The 27,474-nt window shown below is 38.0% G+C and overlaps 1 protein-coding gene across 3 annotated transcripts in view; it reads left to right on the top strand.

Moving 5' to 3' along the window:
* LOC124139632 (SLAIN motif-containing protein 2-like) overlaps nt 1-23,022 on the top strand; it is a 33,937-nt gene extending 10,915 nt beyond the window's left edge. Inside the window, exons 3-9 of one of the 3 annotated variants that reach the window (XR_007218940.1) lie at nt 2,110-2,253; nt 11,691-11,849; nt 12,732-12,767; nt 12,935-13,036; nt 13,612-13,728; nt 15,477-16,899; nt 17,439-23,022. Coding sequence is in view for 2 of the 3 variants with exons in the window: in XM_046506870.2 (XP_046362826.2) it covers nt 2,110-2,253; nt 11,691-11,849; nt 12,732-12,767; nt 12,935-13,036; nt 13,612-13,728; nt 15,477-15,795; nt 17,439-17,511 (950 nt within the window). In the remaining variant the exon portion in view is untranslated. The remainder of the gene's footprint in view (nt 1-2,109; nt 2,254-11,690; nt 11,850-12,731; nt 12,768-12,934; nt 13,037-13,611; nt 13,729-15,476; nt 16,900-17,438) is intronic. The other 2 variants (XM_046506872.2, XM_046506870.2) reach the window with 2 other exon arrangements.
* The last annotated feature ends 4,452 nt before the right edge of the window (nt 23,023-27,474 follow it).

Genomic DNA, 27,474 nt, shown 5'->3' with positions numbered 1-27,474 from the left:
CTATTTTTGAAAATTATGAAAACATAACTATTACAATTAAATTCATGTATGTAGCATACATCGCCTGCATCTTGGTTTCCTGTGGCAGGCTAAGTAGCAATTGCCCTGGTAACATACTTGAACTTGTCCTGTTACTTATAGCTAAACATCACAATGAATAATAATTGAAAAACAAGCAGGTTCGCATGTGAAGAACACCTTTTAAAAATGGTAAAAAACTAGCTCAAGAGATTGTGTTTGATTGTTTCTGAAGAAACCTGTTGGCAGGGATGGAAATTGATCCAGAACATCTACTAGCCCAAATAGTGATAATATATAGCAATACCCCTCAAACAGTTTGAATTTCTTAGCCCTGAGGATACCTTTATCATTGACAAAACTGGTCAGGTTAGCGGGCTTGTGCTAATTTTCATCCCTGCGTGTACACCATTTGCATTTTGAACAAGCTGTTGGAGGATAGGCATTTTTTATTGGATGTATATGGCTGCATCAATACTATATTCTGTTAGTAGTTGATGTATAGAAACTTGATATGTGTCTATGATTGGGCTATACATGAACACATCCATAGAGATGATAGGGTTCTAGGTTGCTTATTGAATAATTTGTGTATTATTCTTTACACATTTTATATTTGTATGTCTTAAGGTTGTATAACATGTATAGATCCTGTTTCTTCTCATGATGTGTTATATTTTATTTAAACATATTTCATTGTCCAAAAAGACAAAGGGGTTGCAGCGTTAGAAATTGGCTCTAGTCCTGTAGTCCTTGTCAAACTGCCAAATAGTTAAGGCATCATAAGGACTAAGAGACATTTGACATTTTTAAGGGTTTTGCTATATGTTACCATTATAAGGACTAGTGGACTACAAATGTTAGTTTCAACCACTGGATTGGGCACAAGTGCACCACTTATTGATGCCTCCTCCCTATCATGTGTGACCCGTGAAGATCCGGAGTAGAATTGGTCTTCAGCAACCAATACTTGCTGTAAAAGCCTAAAAGGCGACTATGCTTGTCGTAAAAGGCGACTAACGGGATCGGGTGGTCAGGCTCGCTGACTTGGTTGATACATATCATCGATCCCAATTGCGTGGATCGATGCTCATGATGTCAATCACTGGATTTTCTGGTCAAGACATTATTTTACAGACCGCCGTCATATAGCTGGAATATTGCTGAGTGCGGCTTTAAACAACCAACCAACCCTATGATGTGTTTTTTTGAGTGGATGTGTTCAATGATATATTAACAATGATCCCTTGTCATATTGTGAATGTTAAAACTTCAAGATTAAGCCACAGAAACCCACTCAAATGCAGATATATCATTTTTTGAGGGTCCCTTAATTAAAATACTTCAGCAGAAAACCTCAAGGACCGAATAGAATATCCTAATTTATAAATGTTCAGTTTCAGTTTCCCAACATGCAGTAATCATTTTCAACATGTTCAAGGCAATTAGCATCCTTCTTTAGTAACCAGCCGCCTTGACCATGAATACCACACAATACTAAACTAGTATGTGAACGCACATTGCCATTTAGAAAGTGGTCAAATGTAACAAATGTTATTTTTGGGATAACACTTTCTTAGTCAAGTACAGATTCTAGTACTTTTTTAGGTTGAGTCCCGTCCGGGATTTGAGCCCACACTACCAGAGTAAGGCAACTATTCGCCAGCACACAAAGTCAGCGATCTAACCCACTCAGCTACCAAGGCTTCTACCAAAATGAAAATCCGACAAATTGACTCATCCCAGAAAAACACTACAATCTGTACTTTACTAAAAAAAGTATTATCCCAAGTAGAACATTTGTTACACTGAACTAGTATGCTCAAAAAGGAGAGAATATGTAGATGTCAATTTCTTTATTTTGAGGAGCACACTGTTTTGGAGCATATTACTTTTGTTGTTCTTATATCTACATATATATGCTCTCTGCATCCTAGCATTCATGCACCTCATCCTGATGAAGGATTCAGCATATGCTGAAACATGTTCCTCATAATAAAAGGTTGACATCTATATATTCTCTCCTTAATGTGTATCACTTGTAAATGATGTTGCAAGACTCAGTATGCTCACGTTGGTGTGTTGTTGCAGTGAACCGCAGTTCCAGTACCCCTACCCTAGGTAACTACACCTCCCCCACGAAGCCCCAGACCATGCTGAGCCGCTCCACTGAAGGCACCGCCAGCACTGGGAGCAGACAGCCTCAAGCCAGACACTCCCTGCTCTCCACTCTAGGTGAGTTCCGTGCATCCATTGTGGAACATTGCTTACCTGGACCCTTGCCTTTTTGAAGGAACTGCTGGTAAATGAATGGTGAAAATATCGTCCAGACAATTTTTGACATGGGTAGTTATTTATGTAACAGTGATCAGTGCCGTAGCCAGCCGGGGGGATGCAGGGAGGGCAGTTGCCCCCCCTAGATTTTTTATAGAATATAAAGAAGTTTTATTTGAATCAAGTTGGGGACAAGTGATACTTGTACAAATATTTGCCCCCCACCGCCCCTGTCAAAAAATGTTAACTACGGCCTTGGTGAAAGGTTGTAATTTGAAGTTAAACTGATCAAAACATGTTTTTTATACGCAGTGGTACAGTCACTCAAATAATATGAAGGGGGGTAACTCTGAATTCGCAACCTCAATTTGGTATGGATATGAATTAATTTTTTATTTTTGATGGTTGTTTTCCGGTAGATCTGCATGAAAAAAGTTTGTTGTTAGAAGCTTTAACCCCTGATAATGTTGCTAGCCATGGACAAGCAAATATAAATGAAAGGTCCATGTGTGAAATGATACAGGATTAAAATATGAATCGATACAGGTAAGTGTGTATTGTGTAACTTACATATCGTTTTGAGAATATTTTTTATGCATCTATGTATTGGTGAATTGTGACTTTGTGTATCAATGCCTCCCTGTGTATCAATGCCTATACAGATCGCAGATTTTTTTATATTAAACAATAAACAATCTAAGAAAGTGTTAAAATCCATCTTCATGTTGTATAATGCATCCTCCTTATTGATTTGTGACGTCACAATACAATGACATTGATTTTGATGGAGATGAACAAGTTTTCATGATTATCAACTTTTGATAGGATGTTACTCTATGAAATTATCAACTTCGCGCTACATGTATTTCGATTGCGAAAATGTTATGTTGACATTTAATAGTCAAACTGCCTCAAATATGACTTTTAACGAATCAAAGTATGTCATTTATGATATATGTATCCATTCTCTGGCAACTAAAGTTTGTTTCAAGGCTCCAATAGCAGTAAACTGACTGTGGTTGCTGTAAATAACGGTAACTGGTGCGATCTCCCGATCACTTCACACACGATTTCTCCGAAATAAATGTAAACATTGTTGAATGATAAGCTGTTAATGTTTTTTTAGATGGGGAGGACATTGTGTCATTGGAAAACTTAGGTTTATTAAAAATGTAAGTAAATTTGGGGAGCCATGATTTACTGCACACTATAACCAAGTTAGGGCTTTATTGAAGAGCAGGGGTGGAGTAGCCTAGTGGTTATAACGTTCGCTCTTCACGCCGAAGACCCAGGTTCGATTCCCCACATGGGTACAATGTGTGAAGCCCATTTGTGGTTTCCCCCCTCCGTGATATTGCTGGAATATTGCTAAAAGCGGCGTAAAACCATACTCACTCACTCACTCTCTTATAAAGAGCGCAATAGCGGGGAAACACTGTAATTGCTGCATTGACTTGTATTAGCAATGTTAGTTTTACAGACAAGATTTGTCCAATTACATGGACAGGTATGATTAACATAATGGAAGTTTAACAAGGTTGAATCATCACCAGTGATTGTGTTGATTCGCCGCTGACTGGTACAGCCAATTGTCAGTGACACTTGACACTGAGTGAGATTTCTCATTTCGCTATACCTGTCACTAATAAGTGGTATTTGGACTTGTCGGGGATCTGATATCAGTTCGCTATATACGTTAGTTTGCTGTAGAGAGTTGGTTATGTGCGTAAATTTTATGTGATAATATATAGGAGATAAATCAGGGATTTTGTGAGTCTGTTGTATCCGTTTGTTCGCTCTACCTGTGTTCTACTGTAATGGAAAAAGCAAACTCATTTTGTGGTCCCATGTGTGCTAAGTTTATGACAATGTTGATGTTTATAACAAACTGTTAATCTCTGAGCTGCCCCAATGTCACCATGCACATTGTTCAAAGCGGCTATAACAATTGAAGGCAAGTGATTAACAGAATTAAGTACTGATTCCTTGCCCTCAATTTACACCCACAATTAACAATTGACTCTCGGTTCTAAATGTCAATGAAACTATCAGTAATATATTTATAACATGTACTGTATTCGACACAATAAGCACCCAGGGTGCTCTCAAAATTAGAAATAGGGGGCTCTTATTAGAATATTATTTTAGTGAAAAACAACAGAGTTGAAAGATCGTAAATTTTGTGGTTTTTGCTGACAGCCTGAAATGTTTATATACAACAGATATATTTTCCAAGAATTTAATTTCCCATGATTAAGGATGCATATAACACACGTATTATATGAGAATTACTAAGTCTTGTGTACATTGATCAATTGGAAGGGGTGCTAATTGGGATTGTTCACTAGCCAATATATTAGCAAATATCGCTGTGGGCGCTTATTAGAGCGGGGCACTTATTACGTCGAATACGGTATTTACTTATGTTATGTATTTAATGTCATTTATGGGATGTCTGCCAGTCGAAATACTTACAATGAATTACGGTTATAACAAACTAAAATTAGTGGTCCATTTGAGTTCGTTATAACAATACTTTATTGTATATCAATATATTGATTAATAATTGAATTAATTATTCTTTATGTATGAAGATAAAATATGCCTATGAGGACTTGCAATTATTCAATTTAATGCTAAATATGAAGTAGACGGATGTTTAAAGTGTTTAAAGTGGTTAAAATTGAACTTTCTTGTCATTGTCCATCCGATCCATGGTAATCTTAATAAATGTAAACATTTCTGTGGCAGTGAGTTATGTACTATTCCTAAATTTATATTGATATCGCGATATAGGATGACATCCCAACTTATAGGATGACAAACAGTCAGCAGAATATAAACCGATCTGAAACCCTGTGGAACTGATATACAGTAAAATACGTTTATAACGACACGCTTATAACAAACTGACGGATAATACAAACTTAATTTTTGGTCCCGGCCATTTGCTGTATAGATGTTGTATATATGCTTATAACGAACTATGGTTATAATGAACTAAAATTAGTGGTCCATTTGAGTTCGTTATAACCATAGTTTACTGTAATGCACCTTACCAGAGTCATTATGAACCTGAAGTCCAGGGCCCACTTGCACAAAGTGATCTTAGCGCTAAGACTATTGTAAGCCTATGTTAAAGTATGGGAGTTACAATCATCTTAGCACTAAGATCGCTTTGTGCAAGTGGGCCCAGGGAAACAAAACCAAATTTGCTTTGACTGGCATCCGATTGGCTATAACATCTACTGTGATCCTGGGAAGAGCAACATTAAGCATGTTAACAGAACTGTCTTGTGGCCATGTTTTGCCAAGCACCCCCAATCCATAAAAGTGATTGAAGAGGTCATGCTTTAATAATGATTTATTTGTTTGTATGATCTTGTCATTTATGACATCAAGTTTTATGTTTTACTCCATTGCGAGTGTGATCGGTACTCCAAATATTAGCTGTGTTATTTTCATAGGTTTATTGGTCTGGCAACCCTTGATTCCGAATTTTGAAATAAAATTGAAATTGTGAAGTCAGTCATATTTTCACCTGTATTTAGACACCTATGGTATTAATGGTACATAAGGGATTGTGTGTGATAATTGTTATTGATGTACTTACTACTTCCAGAGTTTAATGATTTGTTAGATTTAAATTTGGTCATGTATTTACATTTTTTTACCTGACCGACTATACTATTAAGTGACTACTTAAAAGTGTATTTTTTGTTGTTGTATTATTTATACCAATGACACTTATGTTTTTAAAAGAAAAAACATAAACCAAGTGATAAAAAATGGAAACAGGCTTATTTGTAAAACAAGTTCTGTTGACACGACATTCCATACATTGCAGCGTGATGAACATGTCGGGTTATGTGATGTATAACATTCTCCAAAGTTATTGCTTGCTATCAATCTCTAAAACACAGCTGTCTCTCAGTAGCCAAATGTTACTACAGTCAATGCTGGAATTGATTTATCATGCACGTTACCAATACATCCAAATGTAGAGCTTGTGATGAAAGGTGGAAAATTGGGATGGATTTGTCCTTCCAGTGTGTTGAGTTTTATGAGTTTGAGTAACATTATGTCTGGAAGGCACAAGAAAGGCATTGAACAATGGATGCAAATAATCTTGATGAAGAGGAATGGAATGGCGTATTGTCATAATGAGTGAATTCCTAACACACTAATGCAGTCTGTGCCAAAATCTTTTGAGATTACTCGGCTGAACTTGAGACTTCATGTAACATCGTTGTCATCATGTTCAGTAGATCTTAGTGTTAATGATGGACTTTTAATAGCGATGTGTGCTAGACTGAAATAAATTTTACTAGACTCGTCTATGAACTAAAGTTTGAGTCACAGACTGCTAATGGTCCAGTGCCATACAAAAAACTATATGTATAAAATTCAAAGTACTCTGTGTTTGTAGGCTTAAATATGAGCACTGCTCAAGAGACCTGTTAGGATTGGTAGAAATTCCTGAACGATATTTCTGTATGCATCACTTTTGATGACATGTAACCAGTCTGTTTTGCTTTGATTTAGTATTTAATGTTGGTAATAGCAACAGTGTTATATATCTGCCAAATAATCTTTAGGATTTCCAGAATAACTATTCCCCCTACCTAACAGGACAAGGGTATATAGTTATGCCTAGGAATTCCGTCCGTGCGCCTGTCCTTCTGACCATACGCCCCTCCTTCTGACCATACGCCCCTCCTTCTGAGGACATTTTGTGGTTGTGACCTATAATTTATAAATTACTAATAGATTCTTTTCAAACTTGATGAACACATTTTATACCTATTGGAGAGGTGCTTTGTAAAGTTCGATTCAATATTTGGATTTTCTGAAAAAAATACAGTTTTTTTTAAAATATTTGACTTAGAAGTTTTTCACTTAAACATTTGTGAGACCTATAACTTGAAAACTACTGTGTGGATTCTTTTCAAATTTTGGGAACAGTTTCCATACTAATAGAAGAGGTGCCATGCAAAGTTTCATTTTTCTGAAAAAATATGACTTCTGCTAACGTTAACAGTATTCCAAAGTGTAGTTTTAAGCAAGCATGTCAGGCTTCTAATGGTTTGATACTTTTTGGACTAATTCATATTTCAGATTACGTTATAGCGATATACGGTACTGTTCTCCTGTCACCACCCTGTCATCACTATAGTCCTGCCTGTTTCCTGTGTATTGTTGTTCCATGTTATCCATACTTTTTGGTCACCACCCTGTCATCACTATAGTCCTGCCTGTTTCCTGTGTATTGTTGTTCCATGTTATCCATACTTGATGGTCACCACCCTGTCATCACTATAGTCCTGCCTGTTTCCTGTGTATTGTTGCTCCATGTTATCCATACTTGATGGTCACCACCCTGTCATCACTATAGTCCTGCCTGTTTCCTGTGTATTGTGGTTCCATGTTATCCATACTTGATGGTCACCACCCTGTCATCACTATAGTCCTGCCTGTTTCCTGTGTATTGTTGTTCCATGTTATCCATACTTGTTGGTCACCACCCTGTCATCACTATAGTCCTGCCTGTTTCCTGTGTATTGTTGTTCCATGTTATCCATACTTGATGGTCACCACCCTGTCATCACTATAGTCCTGCCTGTTTCCTGTGTATTGTTGTTCCATGTTATCCATACTTGATGGTCACCACCCTGTCATCACTATAGTCCTGCCTGTTTCCTGTGTATTGTTGTCCGTGTTATCCATACTTGTTGGTCACCACCCTGTCATCACTATAGTCCTGCCTGTTTCCTGTGTATTGTTGTTCCATGTTATCCATACTTGATGGTCACCACCCTGTCATCACTATAGTCCTGCCTGTTTCCTGTGTATTGTTGTCCGTGTTATCCATACTTGATGGTCACCACCCTGTCATCACTATAGTCCTGCCTGTTTCCTGTGTATTGTTGTTCCATGTTATCCATACTTGATGGTCACCACCCTGTCATCACTATAGTCCTGCCTGTTTCCTGTGTATTGTTGTCCGTGTTATCCATACTTGATGGTCACCACCCTGTCATCACTATAGTCCTGCCTGTTTCCTGTGTATTGTTGTTCCATGTTATCCATACTTGATGGTCACCACCCTGTCATCACTATAGTCCTGCCTGTTTCCTGTGTATTGTTGTCCGTGTTATCCATACTTGATGGTCACCACCCTGTCATCACTATAGTCCTGCCTGTTTCCTGTGTATTGTTGTTCCATGTTATCCATACTTGATGGTCACCACCCTGTCATCACTATAGTCCTGCCTGTTTCCTGTGTATTGTTGTCCGTGTTATCCATACTTGATGGTCACCACCCTGTCATCACTATAGTCCTGCCTGTTTCCTGTGTATTGTTGCTCCATGTTATCCATACTTGATGGTCACCACCCTGTCATCACCATAGTCCTGCCTGTTTCCTGTGTATTGTTGTTCCATGTTATCCATACTTGATGGTCACCACCCTGTCATCACTATAGTCCTGCCTGTTTCCTGTGTATTGTTGCTCCATGTTATCCATACTTGATGGTCACCACCCTGTCATCACTATAGTCCTGCCTGTTTCCTGTGTATTGTTGTCCGTGTTATCCATACTTGATGGTCACCACCCTGTCATCACTATAGTCCTGCCTGTTTCCTGTGTATTGTTGTTCCATGTTATCCATACTTGATGGTCACCACCCTGTCATCACTATAGTCCTGCCTGTTTCCTGTGTATTGTTGTCCGTGTTATCCATACTTGATGGTCACCACCCTGTCATCACTATAGTCCTGCCTGTTTCCTGTGTATTGTTGTTCCATGTTATCCATACTTGATGGTCACCACCCTGTCATCACTATAGTCCTGCCTGTTTCCTGTGTATTGTTGTTCCATGTTATCCATACTTGATGGTCACCACCCTGTCATCACCATAGTCCTGCCTGTTTCCTGTGTATTGTTGTTCCATGTTATCCATACTTGATGGTCACCACCCTGTCATCACTATAGTCCTGCCTGTTTCCTATGTATTGTTGTCCGTGTTATCCATACTTGATGGTCACCACCCTGTCATCACCATAGTCCTGCCTGTTTCCTGTGTATTGTTGTTCCATGTTATCCATACTTGATGGTCACCACCCTGTCATCACTATAGTCCTGCCTGTTTCCTATGTATTGTTGTCCGTGTTATCCATACTTGATGGTCACCACCCTGTCATCACCATAGTCCTGCCTGTTTCCTGTGTATTGTTGTTCCATGTTATCCATACTTGATGGTCACCACCCTGTCATCACTATAGTCCTGCCTGTTTCCTATGTATTGTTGTCCGTGTTATCCATACTTGATGGTCACCACCCTGTCATCACCATAGTCCTGCCTGTTTCCTGTGTATTGTTGTTCCATGTTATCCATACTTGATGGTCACCACCCTGTCATCACTATAGTCCTGCCTGTTTCCTATGTATTGTTGTCCGTGTTATCCATACTTGATGGTCACCACCCTGTCATCACCATAGTCCTGCCTGTTTCCTGTGTATTGTTGTTCCATGTTATCCATACTTGATGGTCACCACCCTGTCATCACTATAGTCCTGCCTGTTTCCTGTGTATTGTTGTTCCATGTCATCACTATAGTCCTGCCTGTTTCCTGTGTATTGTTGTTCCATGTTATCCATACTTGATGGTCACCACCCTGTCATCACTATAGTCCTGCCTGTTTCCTGTGTATTGTTGTTCCATGTTATCCATACTTGATGGTCACCACCCTGTCATCACTATAGTCCTGCCTGTTTCCTGTGTATTGTTGTTCCATGTCATCACTATAGTCCTGCCTGTTTCCTGTGTATTGTTGTTCCATGTTATCCATACTTGATGGTCACCACCCTGTCATCACTATAGTCCTGCCTGTTTCCTGTGTATTGTTGTTCCATGTTATCCATACTTGATGGTCACCACCCTGTCATCACTATAGTCCTGCCTGTTTCCTGTGTATTGTTGTTCCATGTTATCCATACTTGATGGTCACCACCCTGTCATCACTATAGTCCTGCCTGTTTCCTGTGTATTGTTGTTCCATGTTATCAATACTTGATGGTCACCACCCTGTCATCACTATAGTCCTGCCTGTTTCCTGTGTATTGTTGTCCATGTTATCCATACTTGATGGTCACCACCCTGTCATCACTATAGTCCTGCCTGTTTCCTGTGTATTGTTGTCCATGTTATCCATACTTGATGGTCACCACCCTGTCATCACTATAGTCCTGCCTGTTTCCTGTGTATTGCTGTTCCATGTTATCCATACTTGATGGTCACCACCCTGTCATCACTATAGTCCTGCCTGTTTCCTGTGTATTGTTGTTCCATGTTATCCATACTTGATGGTCACCACCCTGTCATCACTATAGTCCTGCCTGTTTCCTGTGTATTGTTGTCCGTGTTATCCATACTTGTTGGTCACCACCCTGTCATCACTATAGTCCTGCCTGTTTCCTGTGTATTGTTGTCCATGTTATCCATACTTGATGGTCACCACCCTGTCATCACTATAGTCCTGCCTGTTTCCTGTGTATTGTTGTTCCATGTCATCACTATAGTCCTGCCTGTTTCCTGTGTATTGTTGTTCCATGTTATCCATACTTGATGGTCACCACCCTGTCATCACTATAGTCCTGCCTGTTTCCTGTGTATTGTTGTTCCATGTTATCCATACTTGATGGTCACCACCCTGTCATCACTATAGTCCTGCCTGTTTCCTGTGTATTGTTGTCCGTGTTATCCATACTTGTTGGTCACCACCCTGTCATCACTATAGTCCTGCCTGTTTCCTGTGTATTGTTGTCCATGTTATCCATACTTGATGGTCACCACCCTGTCATCACTATAGTCCTGCCTGTTTCCTGTGTATTGTTGTTCCATGTTATCCATACTTGATGGTCACCACCCTGTCATCACTATAGTCCTGCCTGTTTCCTGTGTATTGTTGTCCATGTTATCCATACTTGATGGTCACCACCCTGTCATCACTATAGTCCTGCCTGTTTCCTGTGTATTGTTGTCCATGTTATCCATACTTGATGGTCAACACCCTGTCATCACTATAGTCCTGCCTGTTTCCTGTGTATTGTTGCTCCATGTTATCCATACTTGATGGTCACCACCCTGTCATCACTATAGTCCTGCCTGTTTCCTGTGTATTGTTGTCCATGTTATCACTATAGTCCTGCCTGTTTCGTGTGTATTGTTGTCCATGTTATCACTATAGTCCTGCCTGTTTCCTGTGTATTGTTGCTCCATGTTATCCATACTTGATGGTCACCACCATGTCATCACTATAGTCCTGCCTGTTTCCTGTGTATTGCTGTCCGTGTTATCCATACTTGGTGGTCACCATCCTTGCTCTCTGTCCCACAGCCGGCAGTCGTGTTGACACAGGCACCTTCACTCGACCAAAGAAGGGTCGAGAAAAACTACAGCCCGGCAACTTTGAGAAGGAGAATGATCCCCGTGACGACGCTCAGAGAAACGCCAATGTTGCTGACATAGAGACTCTGGCCAAAATGCAGGAAGAAAGTAAGACAGCACTCTCGGTTTCTTTTATAACTTTTATGGAAGTCGGAGAGTGTTTACCTCATGGTTAGCATGCTGAGATATGTCCCTAAGGCAGTGTCAGTGTTCAGTGTATATCATGTGTTACTTGCAAGGTTTGGATTTGAAGATTTAATAGTAAAGGTTGAAAAGACAGTACAATTGGTTATAATATTGGGAAATATAATTTTGAAATACTTTTGGTGCAGTTGGACCTCTTTCCTTTTCTGTTCTTCTTGGAACATATGTGTGAATCAAGTTCCTAAAATATGTTTTGGGGCTCTAAAGTAGATAGTTGAAATGCATGGTTACCAAATATATTTGTCACAACTGTTTGTTATAAGGAGATGTAACTGGGAAAGCCTTGGCCCCCATGACAGTTAAGATGACAATTCACAAATTATTTCCATTTGGAACATGTCGCTCAGTTTTATTTTCTGATCCTTTCAGATGTTATCTGCTCTTATATAGTTCAGTTGGGGAACAGAACTATTGCAATGATGCCATTTTGTGTTTAATGATGACGTTAACAGGTTTTAACACAATGCAGACATGTATGTCCAGTACATACATATGTATAGACTGGACGAACGAAAAAAAAGGGATTGCATCCCAAGGGCTGCACAATTATGTTCTTTGTACGAAGTTGTTGACAAGAAATATACAGGTTCTTTAATTAAGATCATTATCAAATCTTACAGTAAGAACACTACATCAGTTCAGTACATTACAGGACCTTTAGTTTACTGTAAGGACCCCCAGTATTGTAAGTTGGGATAAAACCCTGAGTTTAAACATTGAATTCATTGAGAACTCTAAATAAGCCTTTTTATTGAAAATATCTTTATTATTTAACTCTCTTTTCAGGTTTACGACAGAGTATAAATGCATCACCGAGGAAAGGTTTGTCTTGTTTGTTCATCCTAATCATTCCAACAGTTTTGTCAAATGCCGTCATATACGAGACATTTCCATAATTATATCTGCTGTAAAGCGATACCTTATAAACTCATTACAAGGAAAGTAAATTAAACTACTGAGCCTTTTGACAGAGTTATTCCCCTTTCTAGGTCTGCGTGCCCGTCAGTTGCCGGGACAGTTTGGTACCAGTGATACAGACAACAGCGGTTCTCCTGGCGGTTCTAATAGATCTAGTCCTGGACGCTTTGATAGTATGTACTGGAATCATTTTGTTTGTCCATTTACCAATAACACTGGTATGTGGTTCAAGGTTAAGTAATTCATTTCCCAGTTTTTGTCAGCTTTCATCATTTGTTTATATCTAATTTAGAATTAATTATTAAGCAAACAAATGAAGTACAGATTTTAGATTTAGAGTTTGGATTTTATGAATCAGATGATCTGGACTAGATATTTTTAAGAATTGATTTCAGTATTTTGTTGCCTTTATTAAGTAAAAACATTTAAAATGGTGTCCACTGGATTTACATTTCAATATTTTTAAGTTGATTCTTATCATTATATATTAATATTTATGTCAACAATAAATAACTTCACAGGCCGCTTATTTAATCATGAACACAAATAAAGACTGGAGACAACAATATGAAATCGGTGACATCGTTCAGTGCAATAGTACAACACAGGCCCCGCCCCTTTCAGCAATCAGCCAATCAGGAAACAGTAGTCTGTTAGTGGGCATGGCCTATTCTTTTTGTAAGTTTATCCAATCAATTGCCATAGAATCACTTTCATGTATTTATATGATGATTTTTTTCATTTGCAGGTGATGGCATGTATCATCAGCGCCACAGAAACAGCCTTGGTTCCGATGCCAGCAGTCCCCCCGATAGTCCACATGCTAGTCAGTACATCAACCCTGGCGCTAACCCATTTACCACAGGTTGGTACATCAGTGTTCAAATTAACCATAAGGGGTCTTTGTCCATAGGTAATCAATGTGTAATTATGCACTGAAGAGACCACAAGCCCATTGGTCCATAGATTCAATAAAGCATCAATAAAGGCTTGTTTTACTTATACATCATAGCATGATTAAGAAACATTGAGAATTGGGGTACAGCCAGGGTAATTTAAAGTAGATTTTAATTCAAAAACACTGGGATGGAGAATTTTAATGAGGCATATGCTGGCCATACAAGAAGAAAATGATACTCATCCTTGACTGCAAGGATGCCCTAAATTTCAAAGACTTTGCATCAAGAGAAATTGTTTATTTTTAAGTTATCCTACATCACATATTGCACATTGCTCTTACTAACAAAGTCCTAACTGGAAATGAATGAGTCTATTAGTGTCTTCACTACTCGTTTGCCCAACTTGACCTCCATGACTTCTGAGACTTCTGGTGTCGGAAGACACATCCCCTATATTTCATTATCACTCTTCCTTGCTACCAAAAAAGGACATGAGAGACGATCTCTTGCCTGATTTCCGAAGAATCTATCCTTTGATGCGTGTGTTTCAAACTGTTTTGAGGTCCTTTGGTGTGTTATCTATCTTTTTTTCTTGTGGTATTCAGCGTTTCTATGCTTTTCCGTGCTTCTTCTGCGGCTTGTGTTTTTCGTGTTGACTGACATGTTTTCCCTTGTTGCCGGGTGATGTGAATGTTTCTTGTCAGCAAGACCTATGTTTAATACTCTGATTATGTAATATTAGAGGTTTTAAATTCAATGTTGTATTGGCAGTGATTCCACCAAAATTGTTTTTGATACGTTTCTGTGGTTACTGTGTTTACAGTGTCAAGATTTACGTAAGCCATGCTTCACACACCATGTAAATGGTAGTCCAGCATGGAAATAGCCTTAAGTTTTAATCTGCTTTGAAAAGTGTGATCATTGTCTTCAAAAGGTCTTGAAATAGGATTAATTTTGGTGGCTCAAGTATGAACCATGGTTTTGGAGAGATAGTGGTAGTACCCCAGTGGCTGGGGTGTGGAGAGGATGTGTTTGGATGTTTTCTGGAAAATATTTCCATTCACAATAAAAATTGGTGCCTCATTAAAACAATTGGCACGGCATGTCCCGATTGAATTGTTGCTCATACTTGATTTCTTGCTTTTTTAGTCATTTTTTGCTTGACTGCTGAAAGCTGTAATCTAGCTGGAATATTGCTGACCACATCATAATATAACATGCACGTAGGAGTTATCAGACGGTGGGGTACCTTGGTAGGTTAAGTGATCATTAGTCACCCAGGCTCGATACCCACATGGGTACAATGTGTGAGGCTAATTTCTTGTGTCCTCTGCTGTGACGTTGCTGGAATATTGCTAAAACTGGCGCATAACCATATTCACTTTCTCACTACAAGGAGTTAGCAGTCACCATGGTAGTTCAGTGATCATCAGAGTTAGGGCTACCTACTGCAGACGGGGCGGTCGGGTAGCCTAGTGGTTAAAGCGTTCGCTCGTCACGCCAAAGACCCGGGTTTGATTCCCGACATGGGCACAATGTGTGAAGCCCATTTCTGGTGTCCCCCGCCGTGATATTGCTGGAATATTGCTAAAAGCGGCGTAAAACCATACTCACTCACTCACTCACCTACTGCAGACAACTAAAACTTGATGTGGTGACTGTCAGCCTTTAGTATTAACACTTATTTTATCAGACATTGTTACTATATTTCCAGAATCTCCAAGTGGTCGTCGAAGTGTACCGAATGTGTCCCGCCTGCAGTACCCCCAGCCCGGCCTTCACTCCAGTGACTCGAGTCTAGACCATCAGTCAGTAGGGAGTGATGAGAATAACCTCGCCCCAGAGGCACGTAATATGTCCCGTCTTCAGCAACCTGCGCTCCGGTCAGCATCGCCAGCCATGGGGGGACTCAAACAACCTGCCCAGATCCCCCGTCGGGCTACGTCCCCCTCCAGAAGTGGTCTTCCTACTCCCACCCGCAGGACAATCCCGCGCCCTGCCACTGGCAGGACATCCCTCCCCACTCCTAGAAGGTAGGTTGGCAGCTTTAGAGAACAAAAGCAGCATGAGATGGCGTTTACAGTTTTGTTTTATTTACAGCCTCTTTGAAAAAATAACCTATATCGACCCTTACTCTGACATATCTTTAAAAAAATGCAAGAAATTTGGTACATGTGTAGTTAGTAATGCGGCTCAGCATATATATTTTTTTTGTGTGTGTGTGCAATATATTGAATTTTGACCTTAGAACTTTGACCACACTGAAAGCTGAAACTTCTTTCTTATTGCCATTGCACAGCCTTTTTGTTCAAGATGTAATGAAATTTGGTATTTGTGTACTTATTGGGCTCAACACATTTGCTCTGTTCACAATGTTTAGATTTTTTACCTTGTTTTGACCATGCTCTTTGATTCTGTCAGGCACATTGGCTCTGTAAACATCTGTGAAATTATCCTACTGATGTAGCTTAAGTTTGGCATGTTTCTCTCCATGGTAACATATTTTGTTCAAATCATTAGATTTTAATGTTAGTTTTTAGTCCTCAGTAATTATTGAATATCAATGCTGACAGCAATTTATTATAAATATCTGTCTTTATCTCCTTGGACATATTACTACAATTAAATTGCATCACAATGCTTTGCAGACCATTGTGATGACATTGGTTACCATGACATCACAATCAAAAGACATCACTTGTCTCTCTGCCACTAAAGCTGGTTAGCTCTACTTTTTACATTCAAGGCACTGGTTCTTTACTGTTTATGAACAGAAAGAGTTTGAAGAATGATTTTGTATGATAATTAGAATCCACCCATGTCTTTTGATAGCAAACATATGAAATCATTTGGCCCTCAAGCTCCGACGTTCATACAGTTTGGCCCTCACTCTATGAAGGTTCATACTCCAATGAACTCACACAAAGTGAAGGTCAATTCTTAAATCAACTCATGTTTACATATTTGATACCAATAGATACTTGGGTGAGATTCTGTTTATAAACCTGAATTGCTTGTAACTGTTCCATTATGTTTCATGCTCTTTGTGTTTGTTTTGTTATGCCTCACTCAAACTAGCAGTACATCATTGAAGTAGGATGTGTCAAGGGGCTAGGGACATGTCACCAGTTATCAAGGTAGTTTGTTGTGTTAGCCTCCTTGATAGTAAAGACAAAGTATGTCCAAGAATATGGAGATTTTAGATAGGTTGGCTGTATCTGATAGTCAAGCTCATTTTAATTGTGTAATCCTTCATTACATTATCCCTTCCAAATGTAATCGGGCAGTGTTGGTCAAGAGGTCTAGGGGAGCCTGTGCACACAATTGCAGGCCTTGGCCGTGCAAGGATCTGCTGACTGTTTTCGCATCTCAACTGTGATCCTGTCAGAACTCTACCTCGGCTTGAAAGTTTGACCAAAGTGCCAAACGACCAGCCTCATATTGGATTTTCCACATTATTCTGACACTTTCTGATATAACTGAAAAAGGTTTTTGAGAAGCTTTAATCAAGACCCACTCAAATCCTTGAATAATGCATGTTCTTTCAATAGTCTGATAACTGAGATGAAATAATGTCATATAGATTTTGGATATTACCTTTCATTTTTTTATACTGATATGGCATGATAGACAGTGCATGCACCTTGACCATGGCCTGTTTACATCTGCGTTTCAGATCCAATGCCTCTTCACCGCGCCCTCCCTCATCTCAGGACTCTGATGAAAGTTGGCGTGAGGGTTGTTTCTAGACCCTACCTGCTGCCTACCTTGGTATATTCTAACCCGATAAGACAATGGTGTTTCTATATGTATATCTGACCTGTTTCAGGGGAAGGTAAACTGCCAGCCGACATAGGGCGTATGTAAGTTTGTCTTCATCAGTGCTCGTCACCTCGCGTGGGAGTGCTAGAGTTCCCCTGTTTGACTCTATATATTCACCTGTCAGGGCCTAGTCTGTATATGCATTGGTAGTCGACGCGTCGTTATGCGTGACATCATCTTCATGCATGTGCAACACTTGCTAATCTATCACTCATTCATCTTGTTGATTTAGAGAATTAGAGTTGTGATGAATCACTGAATGCAATAAAACTTGCTAACTACACAATTATAATCTTCATCAACATCTATCATTTAACAATCTGTGGTAGTGTTGTCAAACCAGTGTCAATCATGTAATGTCTTAACAATCAGAAAAAAACAGTATTACGTTACAGTGGTCATTGTGGATTGTATGGATATGTCTACCTGTCAAATTTGAAGCCTTGTTGCTGTTTTGGCATGGTTACCACGGTTACTTATGTAATAGCAAGGTGGCACATGGTCGTTTTGAGATGAAGGGATTAACATCAGAATTTGTTTTGCGCATAGACATTTTTAGACATATTCTTAATGTACAACATGAATAATTTCAGTTAACATCACATTTTATGGCATTTGTTTGTAAAGGTTTTTGTACATTTTCTGGCAAATGATGTTAATTCACAAAAGGTTACTGATATTGTTTTGGGGAAACAGTCATGTTCACAATCCTTGCTGTGCATTAAAGGTTGTGTATTCAGTTTGCAAGAGATCAGGGAATTCCAATATTTTGAAAGAAACGTGTAATATAAGCAAGCCGATTTTGCTTTCACTGACTGAAACTGTTCTTGACATCTCTGCATCATTGTCTCTTGCAAGCAATTGATTTCCTTGACTGGGGATGTCACAATGCACCAGACTAACAATTAACTTGTTTTTTAGACACAGTGCACAATTTCATTTTTCGTTTCGATACAAATGATGTGTAACATTTGTTGAGTATCCGTTGAAAGGTGTGAAAAATAAGAACGAGATTACTGATATATACACAAAGGCAAAAGTGGTTATGATTATGTAAGATATCATTGATATATAGATTGATCACTCTTTTAATTGTGTAAACAAACCACTTGTGAAGATGGGCCAGGGTAGATTAATTTATGATGTTATATTCTTTTTGGGGTAAAGAAAAAAGTCACACTTTCAGTTACTTTCCTTACAGACAGCTGTAAATCATAAATGGGGACTTACGCTGACCAGACATTTTACCAGAACTTGAAAAGAACACAAAATGCGCTGAACAACATTTATTTGAAAGTTTAATTTTCGAAAATTATGACTTCCTTAGAAAACGTATGGGTTTACCTGCATCCAAATTGAACATCGTTACACTTGAAATCTTCAACGATGAAGAGAGGAATTTTGGATTGTGACAAATAAGAACATTATCACAGTTACTCTTGCTTTTGTGTATATTTAGAACTAGCTGAAACAATGAGTCATTATCATCACATTTCATTCTCATTTTCTTCTAATTTGTTCTATCCTTGTAGAATAAGCTAGAATAAGATATATATATGCAGTGCATGATCCTCATATGTATTGTGAGGTATACACTGATGTGTATCATATCATATATTGTGACATCCCTATTCTTGAAGAAGTATTATCGTCAAATCTGACTGACACAGTGATCAAGTTTCCAACATTTTCTGCATGGTTTTTCTCAAATGAAGAGTTAAGTGAGAGTTATCTCCCTTACTAGATGCTTGAAATCTTCCACAATGTGTACCAGTGTACACTGTCTCTGTATGCATGTGTTGGTTCTTCAAATTGAGACGAGAAAGAAAAAGAAATCGTAATTTCATAAATGAAAACCAAAACTGAATCGTGATAGATTGATTCTCATGTCATTCATAAACTGAATTAACACTGTTTTGCTATACAACTTTTCATTCAATGCTGCTATGCAACTAAATACGGCTTTTTGTCATAAACAGGCTACCAGTGTCATTTATTGATAAGCAATGCTTGTATGTGGTCTGGTTGTTTATCAGGTCATCTTGGATGGAACCATCAAGGTTGCTGCTGCTGCTGCCAGCTTATTAAAATACATTATTTCTCATGTGTTATGGAAACCATTTCTATGCCATCACTCTGAAATCCTTTGTCTATTCTGTCTATCTGTGAAACTAAGTTGGGCCTGAATAATGATGTTGTGGTTCAAACTTATGTATATCAAACTTTTGACTGGTTTGTTGTCAATGCAGGGGCAACATCATGAATTAAATCTAAATCCAGCAGTACTTTTTGTACTAGTTCACTGTCATGCCTAGATTCTGATCAAATGTGTCTTGCCCTTCTTGATTCCTGATGGTCTCAGACTGTAGGACTAGCGGACATGTCTAACCCTGCAGTGTCATGTAACACAAGTATCTAACATTACAGCCCAGACATACATGAGATGAGAATGTGAAATTTGTCTGTACAGAAACTTGACTAGAACCACAACATTATTTGATTTGAAGCCTTGGAGGTTATGCTGAATGGGGTTATTACACAGTTGATGTGTTAATATGCTGGCCATATTACATCTACCACTCTTATGATCTATAAATATGTACATTGAATCATCATCTTCATCATCATCCTCATCCCTACCTGTGTATATTTCTGCCTTTTATATGGATTATTTTTGCATCATGATCTCAACTCCCTGTGTTATAAAAACACCATTATGAATCTAGAGTGATTCAGAATGTATATATGTAGCATATTTATCATACATATGCTCTACTGTAACCATACATAACGAGGCAGGTGTCAGAACAAACGATTGTACAGATAACAGAGGGGGAAGGTAGGGATAGCCTGTGTATAGTCATCACGGTAACCTTTCTACGGGACCATTCTCACACCCTGCACAACATCAGCAGAATCACAATGGTTGGGATGTGTCCGACAGACTTGAGAATAGGGCCTGTTCTGCATGCAATCTTAGCTCTACGACTTTCTTTGTGATAGAATATGGGAGCTATGACAGTCATAGTGGTTAGATTATGCTTAAATTGGATTTCTATTGGATCTTCTGTCAAATCCTACTCTGAATATTCTTATTGGATGCTGTATGTAGGGTACGTTTTGACGGGGTGGGCCAAGTGATTTCGTTGGCTACATTATTTTGACACACAATGCAAAGACATCAGTTCTCTATTTTGGACTGTTCAAGTAGGATTGTATTAAAAAAGGCTTCAGTAGCATGTTTTTTTTTTTGATTTTGTCAAGAGATCAGTTGCATTTTGGTTAGAAAATTGTGCTTAAGTTATTGAAATTTTTTTTGATTTTTTTTTAATCATTGAATAGAATCTCTGTTGAATATGAACCAGTATGTATCCCTGGGATCTAAATGATATTAACTCGGCTACATTTTTAAATGACTCCCATTTGTTAGAATTTGAATATCAGTGTCATATGTTCTGTATAAATTTTTATGTTTATTCTACCTTTGGAAGAGTCTGAATGTTAACTGTATGGTACGGAAACACAGAACCTGTTTTTCTTTTCGGCAAACTTATTGATTGTGATGTTGTACAGGGGATGAGAATGGAGTTTCACATTTAAATGAATATTCATTGTCAACATTGTTACCCATTTCAAGAATTAACCTGTAAATATTATTTGCTTGGTACATAATATGTTGATGTGAATATTGTTGGAATGAACCTGATAGTTAATACTTAAAGACTCATAACGAGTGTCAAACTTTTATCTGGTGCTGGTGAGACCTTGTTGCTTGGTGTAAGTCCGTGGTAATTGTGTTATCATAATTGTTATCCTTAAACCTTATACGCATCTTATTTGTTGCTCTTTGTAAAGAATTGATTATTTTACTTCAGCTTCAGCTAATGTTTGGATTCCACTCTTCATCTTTTGATGCTGTAATAGTTTGGCTTTTCAGCTTACTGAGTTTGGAGAAGAGAGTTGTCAAATATTGTATCTGTCAGCCATCATGATGAACAAAATATGTTGAATTTTGTACATTGGCAAATACCAAAGGAAATGTTTTCTTCAAATACTGATTAGAAGTATATTTTTAAGACAGATTTCAGCACTTATCATCAGTTATCCGATGCTTATAGTATTGCTTTGTTACTTGTCATGTGAACTGATCGATTGAATGTTCCTCAAATGGAGGATGTTCTGGGGAGTTGATAATCAAAGATTTATATTGTACGATGTGACATTGTATCATGTTGATGTGAGGAATCAAATGATAGACAAATTAAAAAAATTACCAACTATTTACAAACTTTACCTCAAACAGATTATAGAAGTGATATTTCTGATTTTGTTTGAAGCATGCTATTGACATTTCTCCTGCTGAACACACGAGAAGCTGATCCTGTACACAATAAGACCTGTTTGGGGTAATTATCGGGATTACAGAATGTTCTAAAATCACTAGGCTTGGTGGTCAGTGTTTGAAACAAAATACATTTTTGAAACATGGTTTTGAAATTCATGTCTTAATCATGTTAAAAATATAGTTGGTTAGGGTAAACAAAAGAACCAAAGAAATTTTTAAAATGTATGTTTTTGATGACATTCAAAGAGTTACTTCCCTTCTACTACTGACATTATGTTTTGTTACTAAAATTGGATAACAGTCAGCCAGAAGAAAAAAATAATCAAATTTTTATTTTATACCTTAATTGGTAAATTTCATATTTAAGGATCTGTAAGCCCAGTTGATGAAAGTATGATACTGGTGATGATTGTCCAGCCACAGTGGTGACAGACAGATAGACTGCTCACTAACGATACTGGACATGCTGACAACCTGTCACTTTATCTGTCTGAATCCCAAGTCTGATCAATTCTATTTGGTCACATAAGCAATTGTAATCCTTATTGTAACACTAAGGTTCCAGAAAGTGATGCTGAGAGAGATGGTCTGGCAAGTGGACTCAAAAGATTTTGGCATAAATAGTGCTAATAACAGAGAACAGATAACAGAGATATGTATATAATTTCATGTTTACAATGAATAGATCTGACATGTACCACTGGACATTGCTTCACTACAGTGCAGGCTTATTCAGTCTTCGTTTCCAACCAAGGCACAAATTGTATAAACCTGAGTTTACTAATCACCTGCAGCCATCCACTGCCGTAGTTAACGGAGTACAGAATGGGCCTGGGAGCTTATTTGCCTTCAAATGCCCATGTTAAGTCACTGTACACACTGTGCTTAGTGTTGCCATTACTTTCATCTTCCTAATGTATGCACATATATATGCTGGAGTGACCAGGTGCTGGGGTTCTGTGTCCATATACCATATTCGACGTAATAAGAGCCCCGCTCTAATAAGCGCCCACGGCGATATTTGCTAATATATTGGCCAGTGAACAATCCTAATTAGCACCCCTTCCGATTGATCAATGTACACAAGACTTATTTATTCGCGTATAATATGCAACTATGTGTTATATGCACACTTAATTATGGGCAATTCAATTCTGGAAAAATATATCTGTCGTACATAAATATTTCAGGCTGTCAGCATAAACCACAAAATTTATCTTTTAACTTGTTTGTTTTCACTAAAATAATATTCCAATAAGTGCCCCCTATTTCTAATTTTGAGAGCACCCTGGGCGCTTATTACGTCGAATACGGTACTTGGAGTAGATCAAGCTGACAGTAGAAGTTTGAAATCTTTGAATCATGTTACATGTCCTGTATTAAGCCATACAAAAAATGTTGTTTCTCATCACTGTTTAAAACATATTTTTTTTAAATAATTAATTTCACTATGCTGAAATTTACAGTAAATTAGAACACGGAAGTACAGATTTTTTTTGTGTGACCTGGTGGTCACTTGTCATGCTGAAGACCTGGGTTTGATTCTCCACATGGGTACAATGTATTAAGCTCATTTCTGGTGTCCCCCCGCCGTGATATTACTGGTATATTGCTAAAAGCGCTGTAAAACCATTTTCGCTCACTAATAGTCTTTAGTGTTTGTCAGTGATGAAAACATCTTTTTTTATGTGGTCTTATGTTAATATAATTTAATAAATCAGAGGACAGGCTGTCTACATTTAGGAGGTGGCCTGGGATTGTCCTGGAGGGAAATATGTGCCTAAAGAAAATATCTTTGCACTACTTTCGGATATAATGAATCCTTGCCAACATGAAAGGATTCTGAAGGTATTTGGGATGCCTGGTGAGCAGACACACTGTTGTGAGAATGTCCTTGTCTCAAAGAGATATATCCCTACCATGAACACAATGGTTGGTCCAAGGGATGAAATTAAGTTCCAACATGGAACAAAATATATTGCCCTGTTGCTGTATCTGAAATAATAATGTTGGATTCACTGATGCTGTCACATTGCTGCCAAACCATGAATTATCTACTGTATCAGCAGATATGTTGTTTCGAAGGTTAAATGTTGAACGATGCTTCGGATTTGTTTTATACTGACCTTATAACCACAACATGAACAACATCTTACATGTGGACAGTTTGCCAATGCAGTTGGTGTCATGCAACAAATATAAAAATGTTTATGTTCTACTTCTGTATCCAAAGTGTCCCTCTTCAAATGCATGAGCTAGTTTTGCATGGATGTAGCCTCGCATTGTGGTAGACATGAACCATATTGTGCTTGATTTATCTCTTTTTCTGTTAGACATTTTCATTCATGTAAACTGAACTTTTTCACACGAGTAATTTTTATTTTAAGAAAAAGACAAGAATAAAAACTGATCCACATGAGAAAAGGGTCCTTATGGGTGAAAAATCACATCTCATGTTTTAAAACTACATTATCTTAGGAACAAAAAACTACAATCAGCAAGCTTCAATTCATATTTATTACAGAGATACATGGCCCCATACATTTGGACTCATTTTCTGTAAATTTTTCAGGTTTCGTGACAATCCTGATCATATTAAGTTTGTATCAAACGTCTTTCTTTATGACGTCGAGGCACAGTTGTTTCCTACCACCCTTAAGGTCACTTTTCTCATGGTGGGTCACAATAGCTATTGCACACTGAAAATAGTAATACTATGTTCACAGAAAAGATTGTTATGAATGTTTTAGGAAATGTTAAATAACAACCAACATCTGGCAGTTGCAAGTTTTGGACTTATACGATCAAACACAGGACTAAAATTAGTGAAAAAGGTAGATTTTATAATTTTGGGAGAAATTCTATGAGCAAGTGACCAATGACAAAGTTTTCGCCATGTGTTGCTGTCCTAACTTACATCTGTATGTGTTACTTACATGATGACCTGCTGCTGTCAAAGACATTTTGGCAATACCTATACATTTTGTGTGGTTCTAAATCCATGCATGTGTTGGAAAAAAAAAGTCTAATTCAGATTAATAATAACTCATCAAGATTTTTAGTTTTCCTCATTTCTTAAATCCTACCGATCTTGTGGACCCAAAAGATTCCTAATCTTACCTCCATATCATTAGATCAAAAAAAAAAATCTGGTTATGTTTTGCTACATTGGACATTAATGTGTGAGAGATTTGTAACTAATACAGACATAATATATCATTTATATATCATCAGTTCACTTAGTGGTGACACAATGTGTGAAGCCCATTTCTGGTGTCCCCTGCCGTGATATTGCTGGTATATTGCTAAAAGTGGTGAAGAGTTTTGTAATTATTACAGCCTGGCGAATGTCTCAAAGGAAAATGTAGTGCTTATACTGACGTAGTGATGATTTGTTTTGTTTGCTTCATATCATATAGATACACCATGCCTAGTGCAAGCTTCTCATATCATGGCACTTGGTTGTTATATTGTAGGTATTTGGTATACTAATACTTCTTCCTTTACGTTATATTGTTATAAATATATTTATCAATGGAAGGCTTGAAAGGTACTGTAGAAACTACAGCATGCAGTGAAAGATGTTTTTGCCTTAGCCGTCCTTGTTTGCAATTTATGTTGTTTTGTTGTAAATTACTGCAATGATCTTACTTCATTATGATTGTAAGAGTGTATGATATTAGTTTGTATTTATTAAAATGAGAGAATGCTGATTCTGTGACTTTATGTTGTAGAAAGATTGTCTTGTCCATCTCAGTGAATTTTGTTGCTGATTAGTGGTAGTCTAGAGCAGAAAGAAGATGTTTTTTTTCAAATTTGACCGTCTTAAATACGAGATTTCTAGATTGGGACATGTATTAGGTTGTTTTCTTTGATTACCTGAAAAATACTCTTTGTTCAGTAAATGGTTAAGTTTATGAAAGTATATTGTAAGTTGTAGCAGTATGACTTGAGGTATTATGTGTCACACATCACAAGTGGTATGAAGCCTAACGGGGGATGCATAAAACCCCATGTACCCTGAGTGATAGTGCTACAGCGAATTTTATCTTAGTGAATAAAAACAAATTCAGAATTGATAGAAAACAATATTCATTTGAGCTGAGGTTAACTTGTGCTATGTCACGTGACTTTCATTGACTTGGAAAAAGCATGTAGCTTTTTGCTTTGAAGTGGGGTATAAGGGATTTATTCCCCCTCTCAGAAATCTATGTGCAGACAGTCTTGTTTGTGGCAGGGTATAAGGGATATATTCCCCCGCTGAGAAATTCATTTTCCTCCAAGGCTGGGGGGGGCACGGGTGGCCCAGTCATCTAAGGCGCCGCGATTTGCTGTGCAGAGTTGCGTCCCTTGGGCACGCCAGAAACCTATGATTGTGGGTTCGAATCCAGGTTCGCTCCAATTATGTTTCTAGGTTTGTCAGCACCATACCCGTGCTCGTGGGTTTCACCGAAGTTGTAAACGTCTTAGACCTGCATGACTACGGGCTTTCCTCCCACATTACGCTGACATGCTGTGATATAACTGAAATAATGTTAAAAGCGGCGTTAAACCCAACTCAGTCAGTCCAAGGCTGGATACATAGTATTTTATCAAGATCACGTGAACCAATCAGATCTCATCATTCTGACATGAAGGTATATTAAGAATGTTTATTAAGAAAAATGCTTTTACACTGCTTTGCTTTCTAAATTAGATGGTAAATAGTTCACTTACAATTATTTAGTGCACATAAATGATATTTCTGCTTGTAGCTTAGCATGCTCTGGACACTTTCGATAGGGATTAAATTTGATTCTGGAATCGTTGAACGCAAACTGCCCGGAATGTGAGAATGAGAGCTAATCAACATGCTCACATTTATTGGGGTCTTGCATCCATAAAATGCTTCCAGTGTCAAATGTTTTTGTCTAAAAGATATTGTTCAATACAATTTTACATGTATTTATTAAACTATAAACATTGCTTTAACACTGTTCTAAAACTGTGCGGAAAGCCCTTTCAAAAGAAATGTTATTCTTGGCAATATTCATGGTCAGATTTTCTTCCAGCAAAGAAACATTTTTTCTAATAATATTAGCATATTTCTTATTCTGGACTGACACCTAATCACTGAAATTAAAATATTTTGAGATAAGTTTTCTTCAGAAACTGAAGAAATCTTCCAAGTATTGACTTGTGTTGGGAGTTTTCGGAAATTTTATTTTCAGGAATTGTATGAGAAGCTATTCTAGGCCTATTCATGGAGACGTCATGTCACTGTGACCTTTAAATTGCTGGTTGTTCTCAAGGAGTTAGGTGGTGGAAGTCAGTGATGCATGAGTGTACACCTATCCTTTCAGACGTCTTCATTTTGTTCTAGATGCCATCAACAGTTTGATAACAGCTTGTTTGTCCCACTTGTGTGAAACGTTTTCACAAATCAAATGGAGCATGTTGGCAGTGTTCCCACTTAGCATTTACTGTAAAGAAATGGTATCTGAGACTCTTGTTGTATATTTAACATGAAGCTAATGGCATTATGATGATGCAATGTGATAGTAGT

The sequence above is a fragment of the Haliotis rufescens genome, unplaced genomic scaffold (genome assembly GCF_023055435.1).
Source record: "Haliotis rufescens isolate VD_foot unplaced genomic scaffold, xgHalRufe1.0.p SCAF_7, whole genome shotgun sequence".
Taxonomy (NCBI): domain Eukaryota; kingdom Metazoa; phylum Mollusca; class Gastropoda; order Lepetellida; family Haliotidae; genus Haliotis; species Haliotis rufescens.
Note: the sequence above shows the minus strand (reverse complement) of the source record. Positions and strands in the feature narration are given on the sequence as shown.